Raw genomic sequence first — 17,365 nt, 5'->3', positions numbered from 1 at the left:
ACAACAGAACCAAATTTTAGCCTCTATTTCAAGTCACGTTAGTTTTTGTTCATAACGGCAGTCCATCCACTCAGAAGCAAACGACTAGGAGTTCAGTTTTTCAGGTTACTTCTCAGAACTTCCAACGGATACATACGTCATTTATAAATATGCAACATTTGCTACAGAAACATTTAGTACAGAAGTCACAATGGGATTTCCAGCAGTAAAAATGGTCAATCCAAACTGTCACAGGGTCAGTTGCTTTGGTGGGACCTGAGCTCAGGTTCAATTGCACGCTAATGTAGAGAAAATCCCTCTACTGTTATCCCTCATCTTGAGCTTGCCATGAGACAAGACGGGTTTTCACATCTCAGCCCTCGAGCAGACTGTCACATCAAATCAGGGGACACAAAACAGCCCCTGGGGGGTCTGCTCCCACCAGAGGTGCTGTCAGAACCTCAGTCATCTCTGAAGGGAAAAGGGGAGGGCATTACAGATGGCAACTGGTTGAGGAAGGGTTCCCCCTTCTCCCAGTGCCAGTCACAGTATTTTCCATCTCTCTACTGCAGAAGGTTGCAGAGTTTCCGCCTCCCTCCAAGCCAGGAGTGTTGAGCAAAGGCTCCCTTTCCCCACCCTACACACTCAGAACCACCTTGGTCCAAGCAGGGAAAGCAATCCTCGAACTTTTATCTGGCATTGGCCCATTCTGCGATGCAGGAAGGTGCACGGTGCTTTGTCACTGGGGGTGCTGCACAGACAGGAGCCGGGCTCCAGCTCAAGGTAGGTGGGGGCTCTGGCTCCTGGAGAGGGCCGTAAGGTCAGAGAGCAGGGCAGCAAAACCAAGCACAGTAGTGGAGATCGGGCTGTAGTACAATAACTGTCAGTATTTCATAGCTGTCCCAGAATATGTGTATGTGCACTGTTGTCTATTAAATATGATTATTTTCTAATTAGCAGTAATAGTAGTCCCTCCCCCCCACCTCAACGTTTTGGGCAAACCCGAGCCCTTTCGGCATCTGCTGCTCCTTGCCACCGGGATGCAGGAGGGACACCTCCAGGCCAGTCATCGGCAAAGATCCCGCACCAGCCGCTCGAACTGCTCCCGCTGCTGGTAGATGTACAGCTGGGTGTCCCAGAGGGCGTTCACCAGCACCGTGTCATTCACCTCGTCCAGCATCACATCCGTGTGCAGCTGAGGGCTGAGCCTGCGGACACCGAGATATTATCACCAGCGGGGCACAGACATGAAGGCAACAAGGCAGCGAGCATCCCAAGCACGAGAATCACAGCAGAACCTGGCTCCTGCTTCCTGGGGCGTTCTTTTCCCCTTATCTGGGAGAACTGCAGGCTGGAGGCCTTCCCCCCCCACTTTCAAAGCCCAGCTGCAATCTTTGCTGAGCCACGGTTCAGCTACTGCTGCATTTAAGACACAAGTCTCACATGGTGCAGTGCTCTGAGGTGGAATAGGGCAGGATGAGGTCCGCATCCCCAAAGGACCCTGTTTAACATCCTCCAAACCCCAATAACTGACCCCAGACGAGCTGTGCTCAGCGCATCCGTGAGCTACAGCATCCTCCGTTATATCACGGAGGCCCGAGGAAGGGGGCAGGGGAACGGGTCTAGGCTGGCACACCCCTGGAGGGGACGTGATTTGGGATGACACATGCCCCAGCCAGATCTGGAGGCTAAAAACGGGTCTGTGCAGGGAGCAGAAAGGAAGCTCTTACCGAAAATACGGGATATCCGTCATCTCACACCAGGCCCTGGCACGATCCACAGCTGGGCCATCTGCGTCAGTGCACTGCGGGAGAAACAGGCCCGCAGTTAGGGCAGGACTGACACGCTGCCCATCCCCTGCCTGCAAGAGGCTTCCCTGGCACCAAGCTCCACAGCACAAGCCACGGAGGGAAAGGGAAAACCAGGAGCAAGCGCATCCTGGATGGCAAAGATCAGCAACAAGAGTGGAGTGGCTTTTTTTTTTTTTTCTTCTCCAAACATACAAACAGCCTTGGGACACAAGGAATTGCACCCTACGGACCCTCGTATCGCAGCACAGAGCGAATTCCCATAAGAAACCCCCCAGGATGCTCTGAATCACAGCCTCCTCGGGACTTCATCTCTATCAATTTCTATTCCACAGCCCGGTACCAGCAGAGCCTGTGATTACTGCAGGCCTTCTGTGCTACCCTGGGACAACTGAAAGAAAAGATAGCGGAGGCAGAGGGGCCTCCCCAGGTATTTCCAGGCTCTAGGAAGCTAAAAAGAGATAAAGCCACATTATCAAGATTACAGTCAGAACCTCAATTCTGATCCTTCCAGCTTTGATTCATCTGGAATGTATTCATGCATAGTATCTAATGAGCTTCCTTCTGAAGCATGCAAAATCATACGCCTACCGCACAATCCTAACCACAGCTCTGAACTGCTGCTTCTTATTAGTAAAACTCCCACTTTTCAAGCACTTGCTAATTGCTCTAGTGGGGATAATAAAGCTTTTCTTAAGAAAAATGACTCGCTGTCTTGCTGAAGCATAATTTTTGGTCTACATTGCTCAGATGATAATCCATGCTCCCTGGAAAGATTCCAGTTCCACAAACTCACACCTGCAAATGTTCCTAGGAGTCACTGACCACCGTCCTGACCTGGGCTCCTTTCAGCTGCAAGAACTGCACCTCTCTTGGCACTCGAAACACCAAACAGGCAGACAGGGATTCAGACCTGCTGTGCTCGCACAATTTTTAATTTACCCCTTACCCCCATTCCTTGAATTGGTCGTGGTTGGAGAGATTCCAAAGAAAATTCACTTTTCTTCCAAAAGGAAGAAGCTGAAGACCGGAAACCTCTGCTCCCCCTCTGAAAGCAACCCCAAGGCTCTTCCCCTCCTCCCAGTACTCACACAATCCACCACCATCTTGCCGAGCTCTCTGGCCCCAAACATGGTCTTCGCCAGCTCCCAGGGGTTGGAGGGGCGGAAGACATCCACAGAGCTCACCGGGACCTGTGGAGGCTTCCCAGTCCCTAGGGAGACCACCAGCCCCAATTTTCTTACTTTCTGCCTCTGACCCTGCGGACAAAAAAAAGGATTTATTTGCAAGAACCCACAATTAAGGTGAAGTATGCCCTTGGATACTTCAAACCCATGGGATTCCCAAGAGAGATGAGTCCTGGGACCAGCTGGCTGTGAAACAGTCCGGCTCTTTCAGTCATTTAGGGAATAAACCTTTCCTCTTCACTGCAGGGAGAGGTAGCTGCCAGTAGTTAGTCATCCTTCTGAGCAACTGGCCACACCGCAGAAGGCATTCACTCTTCAGCATTGAAGAGTGCCCTACCATTGTCTTCTTCATTTTGGGGGGGAACAGGAAAAGCCCCCGCAGAGCTGTCTCACAGGCCACAAAACTATCAACTGAATCATCCTTGCTCAAAGAGCAAGGGTAGGCAAAATCTGCCTCTGATTCCAGCCTCCCCATCTCACATCCTTGTCAGAGGGGGTATTTTACCTCTCAGAGAGCATTCCCAACACACAACCCCCTCCATAAACTTGCTTCAAGAGTGCTGCAATGCTAACTTGTTTTCCTTCCACTAGAGAATCATCCCTTCCCAGTCTCTCCTCCTCTTCAGGGGAGGCTCAGTGGAGGAAACCAAGTCCCAGCTACCCATCAGGGCCAGGATTTCCCTCACCTTCTTGATCAGAGACTTGTTGTACTCATGGATCTCCGCCATGGCATCGAGGGTCGGGTTGTTTGCTAGCAGCCCGCCGTCCAAAAAGCGCCCTATGGGCCGGAAATAGGTGGGAGCCGCACCGCTGCAGCGAGCAGCACGCCATACCAGCTGGTCTGCAGGGAGACAGAGGAGCAGACGTGCCTCTTTCAGCAGCTTTCCTTCCTGCAAGGAGCGTCCCCTCTTCACGAGGGACAGCTGGTGCTGGGACACCCCAATTTTCAGAACAACAGGAGGAGAAACAGGAATTTTCCTGTGTCTGAGAGTTGCCCCCCAGTGCCATCGTCCACCTGGGCCTGCTGCGTGCCCACATTTACCTTCGGGCCGAGTGAGTGGTTTGAAAGACGCGGTCGTCTTATATTCAGTGGAGACTTTTGTCTCTGGTACGGGGTAATTCCGGAAGAGGTGGAGCTCAGCTGGCTGTCGGTCACACAACGTCCCTGTCACAATAACTCTGGGGGAAAGGACAAGACAGTTAAGGGTAAAATGGAAAAAAACCACATGCTTATGGCTTCCATAGTCTACCCATCACAGGATCTCCAGATGTGCTCAAAGGAGATCCCAAACATACTCCACGTGGCATCTAAGAGCATTCCCAAGAGAGCCGCCAGCACAGCCCCAAGCAGGACTTACTTGGGTTTTTGGACATCTGTCATTTTGGTGTTTTCCCCAAATTCCTTCTTCAAGAACTCATCCAGGGGCTCCGACTCGTAGGGCCGAGAGCCCCGGAACACCATGTCCTTCATGCGGAAGTACAGGCAGCGCATGTAGTCCATGGACTTCCCTGAGGCAGCATCGGGAGGAGCACGGGGGAGGAGGGAGGGCAGGCAGAACAAACAGCACATCAGAGCGTGGACTTTCCAGGAGCAGAGGGTGGTGGGAGGCATCCACCGCCCACCTCGTCCCCTTCCCAGGCTGCCTGTCCCTGCTTGGACATCAACAGCACAATTGGGAAGGGTTAAAGGGGAAAGGCAAAGCTGGAGCTGAGTTTCCCACTGCTAGTAAGTGCTGATCGCCTTGCTGTAAAACCACTTTGGGGAGAGTGGGAAGAACAGAACGTTGTACTCTGCCACCATGCACCTCCCCAAAATCCAGACCAACTGATGTGAGAAGCAAGAGCGAAAACAGGTCTGGATTTTCCCTCGTTGACAGACACACCTTCCCTCCGCAGGTAGGGGCGACAAATCTCAGGCAGGACTCCCAGAGGGGCAGCTCCCCCCCCACATCCCTTCCACCCAGAAGAGCGCTTGGTCCCACAGCAGTGAGAACGAGCCCGTTATTTGCCTCACCGTGTACAATAGCCAAGGCCAAGATGCCCCCGGTGCTGGTCCCTGCGATCCAGTCGAAAATCTCCCGAATGGGACGCCCCGCGGCCTTTTCAATCGCCAGGAGGAGCTGGATGAGCACCAGGCCCCGGATGCCCCCTCCATCCAGACACAGGAGGCGGTCGTAACTGGAGAGAGACAGACACAGCTCACAGCAACGGCGGCACAGCTTACAAATATTAGCACCTGGCCCTGGGGACGGGAAACCAGGCCAGGAACACTGCTGTGGACAAGGTAATGACCAAACAAACACGAAATAAAATAAGACCACCCTGTCTCTTCCTCAAGATGACGTTCTCCTCCAATTTGCACACAAGTCCGGGCAGAAGCTATTCCTCACTTACCTTCTTCCACCCTCCCTGGGGGAGTCCATGACATCCGGTGTCTTCAAGAACTGTCCAAGCGTCGCAGAAGCATACAGAAGGTCCCTGTACCCTAGAGGGCCATGAATATCCAAGAAGAAGAAAAATAAAAAATGAGAGACCAATTTGCTACCTGAACCCTTTGATGAGTGCCTCAGAGGTATCAGTCAACCAAATCATACTTAACCGATTAGAAAGCCTTTAATTATTCTTCCTACTTCCTCTCTGTCCCCAAAAAACCCGGCCAGGGTACCCAAACTTCCCACCCCCCTGGTAAATGATTTCCACCACAGTAACGCAGAGAACATCCAACGCCCTTCCCCAGTCAAAGCTCCCTGCAGGAAACACAAGCCATCTTACCCGTAACCACCAGGTACCCCCCAAAATAAACCCCACACCGAAGAGGAGAAACCCCGTTCTCCAGAGCAGGCAGCTGGAGGTATGCCGGCAAAGACGAAGGGTTTGTAGAAGCAGACGTTGAGCACCACGGGTGACAGACGAGTTGGAGCCTAGCAGCGTGCCCACTACGCAGCTGACTGCAAGCCATGAGATAAAACCTAAATCTACTCCTGCGAGGTAACCTAAGCAGGAGAGGTCTGGGGACAGGACAGCTCGTCATTACCCCTCGGCTGATGGAAACCCGGGGCACCAATCCAGCCTAGGTGAGAAGGCAGCCTGTGAAACCAAAAGAAGAACACGGGGAAGAGAGGTTAAATACTGCTGCCAGCACCCAGGCTGGAAGGTAGCTGTGGATGACGGAGAACACCGCGAGGAGCTTCTTCGAGAGCCGGAGTCCGTGCTGGAAAAGGGCCTTGCTCTGTCAGTGTAAGAGAGCTGAAACTCGGCGGGACACCGTCACAAGGCCGTGGTGAGAAGTCCTGAGGTCTCCAGCCAGTGGGACTTGTGGTGGCACAGACAGAGAACCCGAGGGGGGTTGTCCTCTAGCCCCAGAGGAAGGCCTTTGCAATGGAAACCACCATTTCCAGGGGGAAAGTGGACCACAAGCAGCTGTCATCTCCCTGCATGCCCTCGCCACGGTGTCAGAGCCTCCCTCCACGCCAGCTCACCCACTGCCTGCTCTGTAACCCTCCCTGCTGCCTCTGCCCAAGCTCTGTAGCTCCCCAGAGGGTGAAAGCTTGACTTACTCAGACTGGGCAGTACAGAGCACAAGCTATGACACAACCACACGTCCTGAGTTTGGCTCTTCCTATGGATAATGCAAATCCTGCACCCAGGGTCACTTATCCCTGGCCTCCTCCCTTCTCTCTCCCAACTACTGGCCCCTGGGATCTGAAACAGTGACATTTCAATATCCTTATGCCCACTGGGATGTCCTTGACACAAACCAGCAAGTGCCTCCCCTTCTGTGCGTGACCCAGTAGATAAACTGCGTGTAAGCAAGCAAGTCCTACACCTCTTCCAGAAGGGTGAGGGAAACAGCCTTCCCTTTCCTCCATACAGAGCTGCCTTGTGTCAGGTCTATAACACACGAGTTTAGAGTGCGAGAGTTTAGAGTACACACACAGGGAGAGCGGAGAAAAGAGTCTGGGTCCAGCTGAACGAGGACAGAGTGGCCAGAAAGCGAGAGCTAGAAGACAGCCCCCAGAGCACGGGCTGTCCGAAGAACGGGTCCGAAGCTAGAAAAGAGGAAAGCGAGGGAGGGCCAGGGAAGGCTTTACCTAAGCTGTTGAAGCTGCTCCGCGGGGAAGATGGGCCTTCCAGGAAGAAGGAGGCGTCAGATGGTGGCAGGCTTTGGGAGTCGGGATTGGGTGGGTGGCAGCGCTGCGTCCCTACAGTTTGCAGCAGGTCTAAGAGCACTTTCCGGTTCGCACCTTAGGTGACGCAGGGGGAGTCACAGATCAGAAAGAGAATCAGTGCACGCACACACCTGGGGGGGGGGGGGTCTGCAAAATTCACAGCAGCCGTGACCCGCACAAAACCTCTGGGATAACCCAGGGAAAGAGGAAAGCCCGTCCTGAATCGGCCTTATCAGCGGGCAGCAGGACCTGTGCACAGCAGGCGTGGCCAGCGCCATGCAGCTTGAAGGGTTTGTGCCACGCACGCTTCTTGCTGTGGGAGCAGCCCGTGCCTGCTTATGCCTGGGCAGCTCAGTCAGATCCCCATCCCGCTGTGAGTCTGCAGTGCCCAGCACCGCGGCTCGAGGAGGGGGAGTGCGTGCCAGCTTTTCCTCTTGCTTCTCTGTCTCATTGAGGAGAAATTCATCACGGGCTATTAGCACAAAGCCTATGCCACTAGCTTAGCAAGTGCCGGTCCTGTGAGCAACCAGAAGCTGGGAAAGCATTTTGGAGAAGCATTGCCTATGCTTGGCGTGTTTTCACCTCTCCAAGACACAACAAAGGGACACAGGATGCCAGTTTCTGGTGCTGCCTCACCTTTGCTGCTCCTGGCTGCCAACAGCCCCGGTGTCTCCCCGAAATCATTGGGGATCTCCACATCTCCTCCAAACACAACAATTGCTTTGATCATATCCAGGTGGTCATGCTAGGAGAAAAGGGAAAGCTCAGTCAAAAGCCATGCTCCCCTCAACTACATCTCTCAGTCCCTCCCTCCTCTTTCCATGAGCCAAAGCACCCACGAGGATTGCTCCATAAAAGACAACAGTCAGCATTTCAAAAGGGTCTGCCCTTGCCTCAGCCCTTCACGAATATCCTCTCCCCTCCCCGGCAGCCTCTGCAAAAAAAAATCTCACCTTCATGGCCAGATGCAGCGGCGTGTTGCCGTCCTGACCCCTGGCGTTGGTGTTGGCCCCGTGCGTCAGCAGCACCATGGCGCAGTCAAAGCGGCCCCTCTTGACTGCAATGTGCAGGGCCATGTCGGCTGTCCGGCTGGCCACATTTACCTCGGAGCCGTACTTCAGCAGCAGCTGTGTCATCTGTGCCCACGCATGCACGTGCCAGGTCAAGGGAAGAGAAAACAGTCATGAGGACGACTGCCTGAGCGCTCACACAAGCCAGGTCTCACGGGCAAGCACGGCAGGTGGAGAGGAGCAAGCCTTCGCCTGGTCACGGCAGGAGCCAGCTGCATTGTCCCAGGCACTGGAGACAAGGCTTCTCTGCCTTCTACCTCAGAATTATCTGATGGTTTCACAATCTGGCTACAGCTTCTGGATGTTTTGGGTCTTACATGCAAGCGTAACGACTGGCTGGTGGCAACGGAGAAACACAGTTCCTACTCAGGCCAGAATCCTTGCAGACTGGAGGGAAGGAGTTTGCTTTTCCTCATCTTCTCCTCCTTGTAAGACAAAGATTTATTCTGCTCCAAACCTCCTCAGGGCACTTCTGAGAGGGATGTGATACTGCAGGAAGGAAAATGGTCCTTCCATTGAAATGTTCTCTGCTTAAAACGAGCCCCTTACAGGTGCTCCAGCTTATCACACCACTGATCTGGATATCTCTAGCAGAAGGACTGTAACCTACGTACCATGGCCCTGTGCCTACCTCACACTCCCCTCACAGTTTAACGCAGCAGTCTGCCTCCTCTCATCAAGCTGGCAGATAATGAGAAGAGAGCTCCCCCCAGGGGTAACTGTGCTTCAGTGACCGTGGTGTAGTTTCACAAGAAAAAGGGAAAAGGGACAAGCTGGCAGTTTCACAAGGGACGAATTACTGGGACAAGCATGCCAGTTTTGGGTGTTGGTTTTGGTGTTTTGTTTTGTTTTTTTTTTTTGTACCTCAAGGCTCCACTGCTCCCCGCAGCAAACAGTATGAACCAGCTGCTGAGGTGCTGGGTGGCAGCAGGGGCTCCGGCCATGGGTTGGCTCTATTTACCTCTGCCTTCTTCGCCCAGTGCAGCGGGGTGGCTTCATGGCGCGGGTCCCTGGAGCGGACCTGGCTGGCGTCCACCTCGAGGATGGCCTGGGCACACCTGGTGAAGACAATAAGATGATGAACTGAGACGCCGGACACCCATCCCAAGGTTCACATCCGCACCTGCCTCCTGCACAGAGCCTTTCAGGAAACCCTTCAGCAGCAGCTGGCTCTCCGCAGCACGTGCAAGTTCCTCAGCTGCGAAGCAGTTTTAGTTTGCTCTCCTTAGAAAGGAAGAGAGCAACAGGAAGCATATAAGCAGCAGGGTTCAGACACAGCAGGATAATCCCTTCCCAGTTCCAAGTTGTGGAAGAACACCTTGGTGCTTCTCCAGTACAGGAATACGGCATTTCTGGAAACTCTGAAGACCTGAAAGGAAATTCTCCCTTTCTCTCCTCCCTCTCCCTGGGTAAACGTGGGGATAAAACTGAAATAGTTCAACACTTGCTGAAATTAAATGTGTACCTGCCTCTGAGAGGGGAAAAAAATGATCACATCTGTTGTTACTAGAATAGCGTCTAGTGCCTAAAAGCTGTGTCTAGGTAAACTTAAATAAACCCACTCCGAAACAATGCCAAGAAAGTAATGTAAAAGAGATTAAGCCCCACTGCAAAATAAGGACCTAAGCACGTTTTTGGCTTGTGAGTGTCCCTCTAACATTGGAAAGCAGTTTTCAAAATGCTGCAAAATCAGCTGGCAGCAGTCATTGTTGAGGGCCCTTTCTGCAGGGCTTGGACGCTATGAAAATAAGCATTAGAAAGCACAAACAAAGAGAATCAAATTTCTCCCTGAAAAAGAGAACAGGAAGTAAATATTGCGTCTCTTGATTCAGAGTGTGTTAATTAAGGGTCAGGAGTACCTTTGCCCATAGGAGACAGAAATAACTACGCTTTGGAATGAAAGCTTATTAGGATCAAAGCACCCAAAGACAGGAAGGCAGAGGTACGGCAGTTAATAAGAGTATTTAAGCATTGGTAAGTCATCTTCTCGTAGCTCATTCTGAGAAAGTATTGCACAAACTCTTTTTTTTTCCCTTTTCTTTTGTGCGTGCCTCTCTCATTATGTCATACGAAGTAATACCTGTAGATAAATTTAGGGAAAACCTTTTTTTCTGAACACGTCTCTTTCTTCCACACCACTCTTTGGCCAGCTCAGTGATGTCCTCAGCAGAGGACAGCAGACACCTACCTACTGAGCACTGTCCAGTCTTGGACCACCCAGAGTAAGCAGACAGGGCCCCAAAGGGGAGAAACAGTATTTCTCTGGCAGCCCCAGTGGCTACTTACCCCTTGTGGGAGTACTTCAGAGCCGTGTGGATGGGGTAGCCCAGCGTCCCCACGACGCCGCAGCTGGCCCGGCATTTCAGCAGCGACCGAACCATGTCTTCTTTGCCCAGCTGACAAGCGAGGTGCAGAGGGGTCAGCCCCTCACGGCTCAGGTGGTCCAAGCTGACAGTCGGGGTTCTGCCCAGGATCTGGGAAGAGGAGGCGATAAATAAATAGGAGGAGGAGGCAATAAATAAATAAAAGGCAGACAAGACACGGAAGCTCCATGGACAGGGTTCCTCACGATGCTACAGTCAGTCCTCTCCACCCTTACTTCCAAACCAGTAACACAACTGAAGCACTCCTACATTTTCTCCTCTTCAGAAGGAGGACACAGAGTCAAGATTTTTCCCATTTCTCAAGCTGCCTGCCAGCGAGGCGGGGGTTGCACAAGGTGCTGGGAAGAGACGTAGCCAGGATATTCCACAGCACGTGACATTGTGCTCGGCAATAAAACGGGGGGAGTTGGCTGAGGGGGGCTGCCGTTGCTCAGGAACTGGCTGGGCATTGCTCAGCTGGCAGCGAGCAATTGCGTTTCGCATCACTTGCTTTCCCCTCCTTTTCTTTGTTTGTTCTTTCTTATTACACTGTCTTTTTCTCAGCCCACAAGTTTTCAAACTTTCTTTCTGTCTGATTTTCTCCCCACCCCATCCAGCTGGGGAAGGAGCGGGGAGCAAGCGAGTGGCCGTGTGATGTTTAGCTGCTTCCAGGGGTTAAACCACAGCGCTGGGTTGTTACACAAAGATGTCCCGCTGTGGAAACCCAGAACGTCCTGGGACACATGAGAAAAGCAGGAATTTAGTTTCTTTTCTTTGGTTTAGCAAGGAATCGAAAGAGAAAGAGAAACAAGCAGAAGTCTGCTAGGAACTGAAAGTATTTCTTTAACAAGCCAAGTCACCAAAATCAGAGGAATGCAGGAAGAGGATATGGTTTTAATGCAAAGGCCCAAACTGCCCTGCTCCACAGCGTGGCAAGCCCTGATCGATCGTCATCCCTCTGCCATCTCACATTAGGAAACCCCACCAGTCTGGCAGGCAGCGGGAGAGCTGTCACAAGATGTGTTGAGCAAACACGGGGGGTGCAGCTGTAGGCGAGAGCCCGTCTGGCACCCAGTGCCCTGGAGCTGACAGACCTGAGGAGCGAAGCGGAGGGCGCACCCACACCCCCGCCGCTCTGCCCAGCACCTCCCGGCAACCGAGAACACCCCTGGCTTCAGACTGTCTCTGCCTCGAGGCTCTGATCGCTGGGTTCAAAGAGGTCGTGCAGGCTGAAGAGAGGTCAGTGCAGCTCCAAACCAGCCCTCGGTCTGCAGGAAACGCACACCTGGAACCTAACAGCCCCTTTGGAGCACCCTACCCACAGCTAAAGGCCCTGTTTGGAGGAGAGGTTGAAGGGACAGCCAAGGGCTGAGAAAGTTAGCGTTAAGGCCCAAAGCGAAGTGCCAACGAAGGACACTTTCTGAGAAAACTGCTCCTTAACAGAACCGTTCCACTGCGGAGTGGAACTTGGAGTCCTCTTAAGGGAAGCTGCACCAGTCAGAGGAGGGAAGAAAGGGGCTGAAACCAGCCTCGGGTATTCACACGGTGCCGCAGCAGAGCTAGCTGCCCTTCCTCTCCCCAGGCTGCAGCCCTGGGCTCTTCTCCTCTCTCACAGCACAGACAGGACCCATTCCAGTGCCGCTCCCCCGGCTCTGAAAGCACTCCCACCTCGATGATCTGGGGGTTGTGCCCTCGCACAGCGTAGTGGAAAACCGTCTCCCCGTTCCGGTCAGTGACATCCACCCGCGCGCGGCACTCGAGCAGCTCCAGCAGGCAGGCCATGTCCCCCTTGCGGCACGCCAGGTGCAGCGGGGTGCAGCCATCCTCGCTGTCGGTGCTGTTCACGCAGCTGCAAGAGAGGAGAAAACGTTACAGCGTGGGAAGGCTGCGAAGGAAGGACACGCATCCGCCCTGGGAGCTATCTGAAGGCATCAAGCCTCGAGGTTCGTGGAAGCCGAGCCCTCGTGCCCTCACCCCAGCACGCGGTTGTGCCGGAAGGCCTCGAGAAGGCCGATCTCCACCGCGACGTGCGCGGGGGACCAGCTGGGGTGGCTGCGCAGGCAGTCGCAGAGCTGCTGGAGCTCCTCCAGCCCCAGGGGCTGGGGCGAGCTCTCGTAGAAGGGCCGCAGGTGCCCGGCGTAATGCTGGAAGCGCTGCAGGGCCTCCGCTTCGTCGTCGAGCTGGAAGAGCCTGGATGGGGGGGTGAGAGGGAGAGAGAGGTGAGACCCCAAAACACCCCCAAACCCTCCCCACCCGCAGCCCCCCGGGGCCATTTGGGGGCCCAGGGCTGGTTGGGAGCCCAGGGCCATTTTGGGGCCTGGACCCATTTTGGGGCCTGGTTCCCTTTTGGGGCCCTGAAGCCACTTTATGGTCCAGCTCTCTTTCGGGGGCCTGGAGCCATTTTGGGGCCCCGGAGCCATTTTAGAGCCCAGCTCCCTTTTGGGGCCCGGTTCCCTTTTGGGAGCCCCCTTCCATTTTAGGGCCCGGTTGCCATTTCAGGGCCCAGAGCCATTTTAGGGACCAGAGCCATTTTGGGGCCTGGTTCCCTTTTGGGGCCATGGAGCCATTTTGGGGGCCCAGAGCCATTTTGGGGCTTGTTTCTCTTTTGGGGACCCGGGACCATTTTGGGGCCCAGAGCCATTTTAGGGTCTGGCTCCCTTTTGGGGCCCAGGACCCTTTTGGGGCCCGGTTCCCTCTTGGGGGCCCAGTTTCATTTTGGGGCCCAGGACCCTTTTGGGGCCCAGCTCTCTTTTGGGGCCCTGGAGCCCTTTTGGGGCCCAGCTCCCTTTTGGGGCCCGGTGCCGGGGCGTACCTCAGGGCCAGCTGCGGGCTGTGTGGGCAGAGCAGCACGCAGTCCCAGTAGCGGCCAGGCCCGGGCCCGTAGAGCCGCAGCCGGCCCTCCTCGCTGAGGAGGCAGCGGCCGGGCCCGTACTCGGCGGCGGGCACCTCCCTGACGCGGTGCGGGCTGCCCAGCGCCTGGGCCACGCCGCTCAGGGTGCTCACCAGCCGCCCCAGGAACTGCATGGCGGCGCCACGGGGACCGGCGACACCACCGCCGCCGGCGCCGCCGGGGCGGGCCAATCGCCACCGCCCCGCCCCGCCAACCAGCCAATGGGCTGCGCGGAGCGGGGGGGAGGAGCGAATGGGGAGGGGAGAGAAGGGCGGGGCGAGTGAGGGGGGAGGAGGAGGGGGCGCGGCCGCCATCTTTGTGAAGGGCGGGGAGGGGGGAAGAGGGCGGGGCCAGGCGGGCCCTCCCGGGGGCGGGGCGCGCGGGAGGGGGTGACGTCAGCGCATGACTGTGTTTTTATGAATGAAAGGAATCCGCGGGTGAGTAATCGCGGGCAGCTCGGGCCGGAGGCGCAGCGCGCCCCGCCCGCCCGCCGCGGGGACGAGCGCGGCCTCTCCCGGTAAGCGCGGGGCGCGGGGGGCCGGGGGGCGGGGGGGGGCTCGCTACCGAGGGGCCGGGGTTGGGGGGAGGCGGCTGGGCTCGGCTCGGCGCCCTCGCGTCCCTCCCGGCCCCGCGTCTCGCCCTGCTGGGCCCCGATTGCATCAGCCTCCCCCTTCCCCTCCAGCCCCTCGCCTGGCTGCCGGGCCCCTCCGGGCCCCCCCCCCCCCTCCGCTCCTTCCTCGCTCTGCCGGCGGCGCGGGGGGGGAGGTCCCGAGGCGGGGAAAGGCCGCTTGGGGCAGCCAGCGCCCTCCTCCCGTAGGGCTGGGGAAATATTCAACAATAATTAAAAAAAAAAAAAAAAAAAAAGAAGGGGACGGGCAGAGTCCGGGTGGCTTTCGGGTGCCCCCCCGTCGCTGCTGAATCACGGTGAGACGCCGTCTCGCCCGCCTCCGCGACGTGGCCGCGGCCCCCACCCTTCGCCCCCCTTCGCCCCGGGGCGACCCCGCTCGTGCCCGGCCCGGCCCGGCGCCTCCGCCCGGTGTCGCCCCTCGGAGCCTCCGCTTCTGCTTTCCGAGAGGTACCGGGCGGGTCTCGGCCCCGGTGCCCTCCCCAGGAGGAGGCCCGGCCTCCCCGAGGCGAGGCTGGGGCGCTCGGGGGGTCCCCACGGCAGAGCATCCCCGCGGTGGGGCGAAGGAGGACGGGGGGCGAAGGAGGACGGGAGGCCCGCTGTTGTTGGCCTCTGTTACGGACTTTTTATAAGGGGGAGGGATGGGACGTGGGGGTTTTAAGGCTGGGCATGGGACAGGGGGGTCGGCGTCACCCCTGGGCGCACGGCAGGCAATACCCGGCTCTTCTCTCGGCAGGGCTGGCACGGGGCGACCATGGCTGCGGACGGGCTCTCCAGCAAGGCGCTGAAGGTGAGCAGCGGGGGGGAAGACCGGGGGGGGGGTCACGGGGGGGTGCGTTATCGGGGGTCTCACGCGGTCTGTCCGGCAGGTGAAGCGGGAGCTGGGGGAGAACACGCCGCTGCTGTCGGATGAGGAGCTGATGGGGCTGTCGGTGCGGGAGCTCAACCACCACCTGCGGGGCCTCTCCAAGGAGGAGGTGGCGCGGCTGAAGCAGCGCCGGCGGACGCTGAAGAACCGGGGCTACGCCGCCAGCTGCCGGGTGAAGCGCGTCTGCCAGAAGGAAGAGCTGCAGAAGCAGAAGATGGAGCTGGAGTGGGAGGTGGACAAGCTGGCCCGGGAGAACGCCGCCATGCGCCTGGAGCTCGACACCCTCCGCGGCAAGTACGAGGCCCTGCAGGGCTTCGCCCGCACCGTGGCCGCCCACGGGCCCCCCGCCAAGGTGGCCACCGCCAGCGTCATCACCATCGTCAAGTCCGGCACCAACCAGGCCGCCTACTCCTAGTGCCGGCCCCCCGTCCCCCCCCGGCCGGGCACGGACCCCCCGGGGCGCCTTCCCCCACGGATCGACTTGAGGGTTGCCTCCCCAAGCCCTCCCTGACCTCTCCTCCGCTGGGACGTGTCCCCAAAATCCTCCCCCTCTGGTCCCCAGACCTCCTCTTGCCGGGCCAGCCCTCCTGTGTAGGGGGAGCTGCCACCACGTGTGTGCTGGGGTGGACAGGACCCCATGGGGGACCCCCGCGGAGGCAGCGGTGGCTCCCAAAACCTGGCACTACCCCATAGTGCCGTCCCCTGCTGCAGCCCCCCCCGGCCGGGCACCCGTCTCCCTGGTGGGTGCATGCAGGAGGGGATGAGCCCACGCGGCTGGAGGCAGGGAAACGTCCCACGGCTCCAAGCTGGCAGGAAAATGATGTGCCCCTTTTTTTGGGGACGATGCGGGAGAGCTGAGCGCAGGGCAGGCGCTCCCAGGAGCACGTACCAGGGAGGGAAATGGGGGGAGAGAGAGAGTTTGGCGGCGATGGGCGGACGGAAAAAGATGGAGGGGTTGGTATCGGCCCCACGAGACAGGACGGAGATGGCGAGGGAAGGTGGCAGGTCAGAGGGGGAGAGAAAGTGGCTGCAGGTTGGCGCCTGGGTATGGGTGGGCAGGTGGGGAAGCGCTGGGGGAGCCCGGAGGTGATGGCGATGGAGGGGAGGGGTCCTTGGGGCAGGGGACGTGAGGGGCTCAGCCCAGGCTGTTGCCCGCGAAGGGGAGAAGCAGAGGTGCTGTTTTCTCTGTCCCCATCACGCACATCCTTCACGCCTCTTCCTGCCCGCGGGACGCTCGGCCCAGCCGGGCGTCTCTGAAACGCCGAGGCACGGGCAGGAAGGAAGCGGAGGCAGCTGGAGCGGCGATAAAACGCTGTTTTGCTCGGCGCAGGCCAGCTCGGACGGCCACGCCAAGCCCGGCGAGCGCTCCCCTGCGCCCCGTTGGCCATAAAGCACACGGAAAGGCCGTCCTGGCCTCCGGGAGCAGGAGGTGAGGCTGCGAGAATTGCAGGGAGAGGTGGAGGTGCGGGAGGTGGGGAGCCAGGGCACAGAGCATCCCTGCTCCTGGGAGCCGCCCCGCCGGCGGTTATGCCTCCCTTGGGGTTTTCCTCCAGCTTGGACACCAGCACGGGATGACCGGCTCTTCAGAAGGCTGAAAAGCCGGAGGAGAGTTGGGTTTGATGAGCACCGGGGAGGTAGCGGGAGGCGGACGCCTCGTGTGTGGCCTCTGCCACCACCTGTGATCGCCCCTTTCTGCCCCTGCCGCGGTATCGGTATCGCCACGCCAGCCGCCTCGGCTGCAGCCTCCATCCCTCCCCAAAAAGAGGTGCCTGCCGCTCACGGGGAGGGCACCGTGGTTAGAGTCCCCCCCCGCCCCGACTACTCTTGGGTTTATTTATTGCACGACCGTAAGTTATTTTCACGTCCTCTTTGCCATTCCGCCTCTCGGCACAGCCAGGATGTTGGTACAGAGCCGTACTTTATATTTTATATATGCAAATCACATTTTATCTTATACTTATATAGAGCAAAAAAAAAATACTTATTTATTTTCTGACTTACAGTATGTGTCCTACCCGACTCCTCTGTATTTTGTAGACTTTACAAATAAAGCAAGTTTTTTTTTTTTTTTTTTTCCAAAGCGAGTGTGTTTGGTCGTTCTTGAACCTTGGGCTAGAGCTGTGGCTCTGCATCTTTAGCTTTGCTAAAGGACACGTTCAAGAAACTATGCCCCAAAAAGACTTGGGATGGGGCACAGCTCATGACTTCCAAAGCAATGCTAACTTATACTCTTGGGTGTTGCTCTTCCTCTTCTCCCATAACTAGATCCCGGTGTACAAGGCTTTGCAGGTTCATTGCTGGAGCTTTGGTGATGCTTTTATCTCCTGGATGCATCTTCCCTCTTCAAATCAGCAGAAAATCAGAAAGAGTTTCCCTTGCCTATTGACCAGGAGCCGCCAGGCTGGG

At 56.9% G+C, this 17,365-nt stretch overlaps 2 protein-coding genes across 6 annotated transcripts; one reads left to right on the top strand and one right to left on the bottom strand.

The window, feature by feature from the left end:
• Nucleotides 1-10: 10 nt before the first annotated feature.
• Nucleotides 11-13,671, bottom strand: PLA2G6 (phospholipase A2 group VI). 2 transcript variants are annotated; one of them, XM_080583137.1, is made up of 16 exons: nucleotides 13,389-13,671; nucleotides 12,551-12,766; nucleotides 12,245-12,425; nucleotides 10,500-10,687; nucleotides 9,175-9,271; nucleotides 8,097-8,279; nucleotides 7,780-7,888; nucleotides 7,066-7,218; nucleotides 5,369-5,459; nucleotides 4,989-5,152; nucleotides 4,333-4,483; nucleotides 4,017-4,153; nucleotides 3,661-3,815; nucleotides 2,879-3,046; nucleotides 1,710-1,783; nucleotides 11-1,187 (listed from the first exon to the last, which is right to left on the bottom strand). In XM_080583137.1, the coding sequence occupies exons 1-16, from the start codon at nucleotides 13,598-13,600 to the stop codon at nucleotides 1,046-1,048; spliced, it is 2,421 nt and encodes an 806-aa protein (XP_080439263.1). In that variant the 5' UTR covers nucleotides 13,601-13,671; the 3' UTR covers nucleotides 11-1,045. The 2 variants fall into 2 exon arrangements, with proteins under 2 accessions (XP_080439263.1, XP_080439264.1); XM_080583138.1 differs by lacking the exon at nucleotides 7,066-7,218.
• A 145-nt stretch (nucleotides 13,672-13,816) lies between these two features.
• On the top strand, nucleotides 13,817-17,039 carry MAFF (MAF bZIP transcription factor F). 4 transcript variants are annotated; one of them, XM_080583308.1, is made up of 3 exons: nucleotides 13,817-13,903; nucleotides 14,828-14,881; nucleotides 14,961-17,039. In XM_080583308.1, exons 1-3 carry the CDS (start codon nucleotides 13,883-13,885, stop codon nucleotides 15,372-15,374), a joined length of 489 nt encoding a protein of 162 aa, XP_080439434.1. In that variant the 5' UTR covers nucleotides 13,817-13,882; the 3' UTR covers nucleotides 15,375-17,039. The 4 variants fall into 4 exon arrangements, with proteins under 4 accessions (XP_080439434.1, XP_080439435.1, XP_080439436.1 ...); XM_080583309.1 differs by having other exon boundaries at nucleotides 13,883-13,983; XM_080583310.1 differs by lacking the exon at nucleotides 13,817-13,903 and adding an exon at nucleotides 14,084-14,390.
• The last annotated feature ends 326 nt before the right edge of the window (nucleotides 17,040-17,365 follow it).

Source organism: Anser brachyrhynchus (assembly GCF_964034855.1).
Source record: "Anser brachyrhynchus genome assembly, chromosome: 1".
NCBI classification, from domain to species: domain Eukaryota; kingdom Metazoa; phylum Chordata; class Aves; order Anseriformes; family Anatidae; genus Anser; species Anser brachyrhynchus.
The sequence above is the reverse complement of the archived record's forward strand: the minus strand, read 5'-3'. Positions and strand labels throughout refer to the sequence as shown.